Source organism: Piliocolobus tephrosceles, chromosome 1 (assembly GCF_002776525.5).
Source record: "Piliocolobus tephrosceles isolate RC106 chromosome 1, ASM277652v3, whole genome shotgun sequence".
Lineage (NCBI taxonomy): Eukaryota > Metazoa > Chordata > Mammalia > Primates > Cercopithecidae > Piliocolobus > Piliocolobus tephrosceles.
In genome coordinates, this window is record NC_045434.1 from 94,183,956 (window position 1) to 94,189,955 (window position 6,000).

Genomic DNA, 6,000 nt, shown 5'->3' on the forward strand with positions numbered 1-6,000 from the left:
TAAACTTCCCTACATATTGGGGTCTAATTGGAAAGTACCTGTTTCCAAAAAGAGAGCCAGTTAATACATTGTTCCATGTCTTCCCTGCCTTCGACACCTGATTTTTCCTGATTGCCCCATCCTATTGACTTCCTTTAAGAAAATTAAAAGTATCCTATTGATTAAAAGCAAAAAATTAAGTATGTATCCTGTTTTTCCTATACAGATTGACTTTTAGAGTAACCAAATAGTCCTAAGATGATGAGGGAATGTTCTTTAGGATTTCAGCTAGTAAATATGGAAGAAATGACAGAACTAGAAAATAGTCATTTTACACCCTTGATAAAATAATAAATTCTGATGTAGACCAACAATGAATGAAGGCATTAGATGAAAAGTTAATGGGAAATTTTATGGCGTGTAAATCAGGTTGGTTTCACCTAAACTCCCAGATTTAGCATCACTAAAAGTGAAACAAGCAGACATTGTATTCTTTCTATAAGACGTGATATGGAACACATATCTTATATATGTTAAATATCACATTTTTATATATATATCTATTACAGTATATAGGGGGTAAAAGGATCTGAGTGGGGGGGAAAAACCCCACCAACACTAATGAAGACTTCTTGTCAAAATGGTTCTTTTTTTTGTTTTTTTGAGACAGAGTCTCACTCTTTCACTCAGGCTGGAGTGCGGCGACACCATCTTGGCTCACAGCAACCTCTGCCTCCTAAGTTCAAGCGATTCTTCTGCCTCAGCCTCCTGAGTAGCTGGGATTACAGGCATGCACCACTGCGCCCAGCTAATTTTTTGTATTTTTTTGTAGAGACAGGATTTCACCATGTCAGCCAGGCAGGTCTCAAACTCCTGGTCCCAGGTGATTTGCCCGCCTCGGCCTCCCAAAGTGCTGGGATTACAGGCATAAGCCACAGCGCCCATCCAGGTTTTCCTGTTTGTTTTTGGAGACACAGTCTCACTTTGTCACCCAGGATGGAGTGCAGTGGCGCAATCTTGGCTCACTTGCCTCCTCGACCTCCCAGATTCAAGCAATCCTCCTTCCTCAGCCCTCCAAGTAGCTGGGACTATGGGCACATGCCACCATGCCTGACTAGTATTTGTATTTTTTGTAGAGATGGGATTTCGCCATGTTGCTTGTCAAAAATGTTGAACCTAAATCTAATTAAGCCATCATTCATTTATAGGAAATACAGGGTACAGAGGAACAAGCTGAATGACATAAGAAAGCAAGTAGACAATCATCTCTAAAAAACAAAAGGAAAGAAAGAAAAGAAATAGAGACAAAATGTAGGATATTCTTTAGGAAAAATGACCCGGTTTTCTTCAGCAAGTCAATAATATAATGAACTGAAAAAAGGAGATGGGCTGCTCTGGATTAAAGAAGACATACAAGCAGATATACTTAGTGAACTTTTTGGATCCTTATTTGAATAAGATAACTGTAAAAACAGATTTCTTTTTTTTTTTTTTTAAGACAAGCAGGAAAATTTGAAAATGGGCTGGGTATTGATCTTCCAAGGATTTAAATAATTTAGTTGGATAAGCGAACGTCCACATATTTTGGAGATACATATTGCAGTTTATAGGGGGTAAAAGGATGTGACTGGGATTTGCTTCAAAAAAAAAATTAAAAAGTTATTTCAACTCGCCCTTTCCCACAGGACGGACTCTCCATCTGTTGCATTTGCTTTGGGGGCAGATGCCCAGGGTGGGGTGGTGGAAAGGGAGAGCAGAAAAGAGTCCATCTTCCTGGACTCAGCTCACCGCTTGGCCTCCTCCAGCCGGCACAGGTACTGATAGGCAACGTTCTGCCGCCTCTGCTCATCCATCTCCTCAGCTGTGAGGCGTTCATCTGAGGAGTTAAACGGGATAAGGTCAATGAAGAGAGCATTACAGGGGTCTTAGCATTGAAGTGTCTTTTTTTTTTTTGTCTTTTTTTTTTTTTGAGACAGAGTCTTACTCTGTCACCCAGGCTGGAGTGCAGTGCGTGATCTCGGCTCACTGCAAGCTCCGCCTCCCAGGTTCAGGCCATTCTCCTGCCTCAGCCTCCTGAGTAGCTGGGACTACAGGCGTCCACCACCAGGCCCGGTAAAAAAAATACAAAAAATTTTTTGTATTTTTAGTAGAGACGGGGTTTCACCATGTTAGCCAGGATGGTCTCAATCTCCTGACCTCATGATCCGCCCGTCTGGGCCTCCCAAAGTGCTGAGATTACAGGCTTGAGCCACTGCGCCCGGCCTGAGCGTCTTCTCAACGGACTTGTTTAGGCAACCCTGCTCAGAGACCTGAAGCACCTCCCATGTGTCCCTCCTTCTCTTCCCAGGATACCCTTTAATAGGCAGCCTCCTCCTGTGCTGGAGGCATTACTTCTCTTTCCTCTGTAGCCATCTTCCTGTCCTCTTCCTCCTCAAGTCTACTAATGGAACTTCCCTCAGTGCCTCCCAGCTGAGACATCCAGAGCCTTCCTTGGCTTTAAACTTAACTCCTTTTCTTATCCCTAATTAGACTGAGTTCTCCAAGAACTGGACCTGTGTCATCCTTGTTGGTTACTCTCTCAGAGGTTAGGTAATAGAACCAACCAGGATTCATCATTCACTCATTTATTCATTCATCAATACCTCCTTTATGCCAGGCACTGGACTAGCAGACCCCTACTCTTAAGAAATGCAGAGATAAAGGCCTGCATGATGGCTTATGCCTATAATCCCAGAATTTCTGGACGCTGAGGCAGGGGATCACTTAAGCCCAGGAGTTTGAGACCAGCCTGGGCGACATGTTGAGACCTCGTCTCGACAAAAAATTCAAAAATTAGCCTGGAGTGATGGTGCACACCTGTAGTCCCAGCTACTCGGGGCAGGGCTGAGGTGGGAGGATCACCTGAGCCCAGGACTTCTAGGCTGCAGTGAACCATGATCGTGCCACTGCACTCCAGCCTGGACAATAGAGTTACTGGTGGGTTTGTTTTTGAAACAGGGCACCACCATGTCTGGCTAATTCTTGTATTTTTTGTTGAGACTGGGTCTCACCATGTTGCCCAGGCTGGTCTTGAACTCCTGGGCTCAAGTGATCCTCCCACCTTGGCCTCCCAAAGTGCTGGGATTACAAGCGTAAACCACAGCGCCCAAAGATTATTATTATTAGAAGAGAAAAACATCTAAATAAATTAATCTAATGTGATAAGTATGATTATGGCCCATGAATAAAATCTATGGAAGCAGCAGAGGAAGCAAAGGATTCTAGCTATGAACTAGATCTTAAGGAATAGGCAGAACATGGAGAAAGGCAGTCCAACAGAGGGAAACTTGCCACTCACTTGAGATTAAGTGGAAGGACAAAGAAAATTTTAAAAGATCCCAAAGGTACCTTCACTATCCTTTTTGGTATAGGTCACCCAAGGAGGAAAAGAATCTGCAAGCTAAATAAAATACAGAGTACTGCTTCCAAATCCAAGAATAGGCCGGGCGCGGTGGCTCAAGCCTGTAATCCCAGCACTTTGGGAGGCCGAGACGGGCGGATCACGAGGTCAGGAGATTGAGACCATCCTGGCTAACATGGTGAAACCCCGTCTCTACTAAAAAATACAAAAAACTAGCCGGGCGAGGTGGTGGACGCCTGTAGTCCCAGCTACTCGGGAGGCTGAGGCAGGAGAATGGCGTAAACCCAGGAGGCAGAGCTTGCAGTGAGCTGAGATCTGGTCACTGCACTCCAGCCCCGGCGACAGAGCGAGACTCTGTCTCAAAACAAAAAACAAAAAACAAAAAAACAAAAAAACAAAAAACCAAATCCAAGAATAGCAAATCCCTCAAGTGAGACAGCAATCATAATTTACCTTAGTTACAGCCTCCCTTAATCCTTCTCCTTTCTCTCCCCTCTATTTCCCTTGAGAAACACGATACAAAATCAAACAGAAAGAGTAACAGAAAACTACACACAAAGAAAATAAACTCAGAGGGCTTGAAAAAAGGCAGAGCTTGGCCAATCTGTCTTTGACTCAGTACTTTATGTCATTCACGGTTTTTATCCTATTTCCTTATATTGCATATTCTGCAATGATTCAGGCAAGGGCAGGGCTTATTTGAATGAGCAGTTAAGTAAATTAAAACACATGCGCGAGCACACACACACCCCCCCCCCCCCACCCAATACAGATTTGAAAACACTGGCCAACCACAGGAAAGCCATCAGTTCCTCCAACAGGGTGTACAAGGAACAAGTGTTGGTTGTTAAGCATGGAAAATAAACCAGTAAGTGAATGACATCACCTCAGAGTTATGAACTGAGGACTGTGGGCGATGGGAGGGATTTTGTACATACACACGCTGTCCCAAAAAAATAAAAAACCAAAAAACGGTTTTCCTGTCCTTCTCAGGTCTGGAACTAGTTTTCCTTTAACAGAAGACTGGACATGGACTTTGCTTTTTGAATCCTAATAGAGAGGAAGGGAGGGGTGGAAGAAGGAGCAGGTTTTGCCTTTCATTCAGAATATCAGATAGAACCTTTCTGCCCCTTCCGTCCTTCCAACTCCAGTCTCTCTCTCTCTAAAACAGTGTTTTTGAAAATGTGGCCCAGGGACTACCTTCCTCACAATCACCTGGGGTCAGGGAAGAAGCACAGCAGTGCTTGTTATAAATGCAGATTATGGGCCCCAAACCAGACCTTCTGGAACTGAAGCTCTGGGACAGGACCCAGGAATCTGCATTTCAAACAAGCTGCCCGGGTAATTTCAGCCCCTGTTTGACAGGCATTGTCTGAAAGCGGCATCTCAAAGTCCAAGAGTCCCCCAGATCCCTTGAGGCGTCTTGTCCCGTGGCAGCGCTAGACAAGTATGGTAGCCAGCAGTAACTGCTGAATTTTAAGGAGCCATTAGGACCACCTACATTCTCCCGACTCCGGAACCCCAGAACTTGGAAACACGGAGAAAATTCCTTGTAAGCTTTAAAGCACATTCTTCGGGAGACAATGCGCCCGGGCTCACAGTTCCACTCTGGCCCGCGGCGCCCGGGCTGAGGACTCCCGTCCCACTGAGCAGTCCCACCGCCCTCGCCCCTCAGGCTCCACGCCCGACACACGCCCCAATCTCTCCCAGGACAGCCAAGCCCCCGACCAGCGGCACCACTGCGAGACCCTTCCCAGACCCTTCCCGCACTCACACGCTGCCCGGCCTGGGCCCGCTGCTCTCCTCTCCATGTTCCTTCTTTTTCCAGGTTTGAATCTCCCGCCGTTGGGCCGCCGCCCGTCACCGTCGCCACGGCCGGACAGGACACTTCCTGTCCACACCGCTGAGAATCCTGGGATTTGTAGTTCCAGGCCGCGGATTGGGGCCGCCCACGTGCTGGGAGAAGAGGCACACCAGGCCGGGTCAGTACCGTTCCCCTTACAGCAGTTCCTCGCCTTGTTCCTCCCAGGCTCCTTTCCTGCTAAACAGTCTTATTCTAGCTGCTGCCCCGCCGTTGTCTCCAACTAGTATTCCCATTAACCCCTACACTGCTTCCTATGTGTTCCCGAGTCCGGCTAACTTGTGGGCCTACTTGGCGCTATGACTAAGCTAGGTGATGCGAATGCAGAGATGTATAAGCGCAGTGAATGCTCTAAAAAAGTTTGCTGTTCTGACACAAGTGATAGACATACAGTCAAATAAATTAGAGGTCTGTGATGCACAGAGGGAGGGGGTCATTGCTGTGATTAAGAGCAGTGAGGCCAGGCGCCGTGGCTGAAGCCTGTAATCCCAGCACTTTGGGAGGCCAAGACGGGCGGATCACGAGGTCAGGAGATCAAGACCATCCTGGCTAACACGGTGAAACCCCGTCTCTACTAAAAAATACAAAAAACTAGCCGGGTGAGGTGGCGGGTGCCTGTAGTGCCAGCTACTTGGGAGGCTGAGGCAGGAGAATGGCCTAAACCTGAGAGGCGGGGCTTGCAGTGAGCTGAGATCCAGCCACTGCACTCCAGACTGAGGGACAGAGCGAGACTCCATCTCAAAAAAAAAAAAAAAAAAAA

At 46.6% G+C, this 6,000-nt stretch overlaps 1 protein-coding gene across 1 annotated transcript in view; it reads right to left on the minus strand.

The window, feature by feature from the left end:
- Positions 1–5,218, minus strand: part of IQGAP3 (IQ motif containing GTPase activating protein 3) — a 44,857-nt gene extending 39,639 nt beyond the window's left edge. Inside the window, exons 1-2 of the mRNA XM_023214061.1 lie at positions 5,154–5,218; positions 1,768–1,855 (exon numbers count right to left, since the gene is read on the minus strand). Of these exons, the coding sequence (XP_023069829.1) occupies positions 1,768–1,855; positions 5,154–5,190 (125 nt within the window). The 5' untranslated portion in view covers positions 5,191–5,218. The remainder of the gene's footprint in view (positions 1–1,767; positions 1,856–5,153) is intronic.
- Positions 5,219–6,000: the final 782 nt, after the last annotated feature.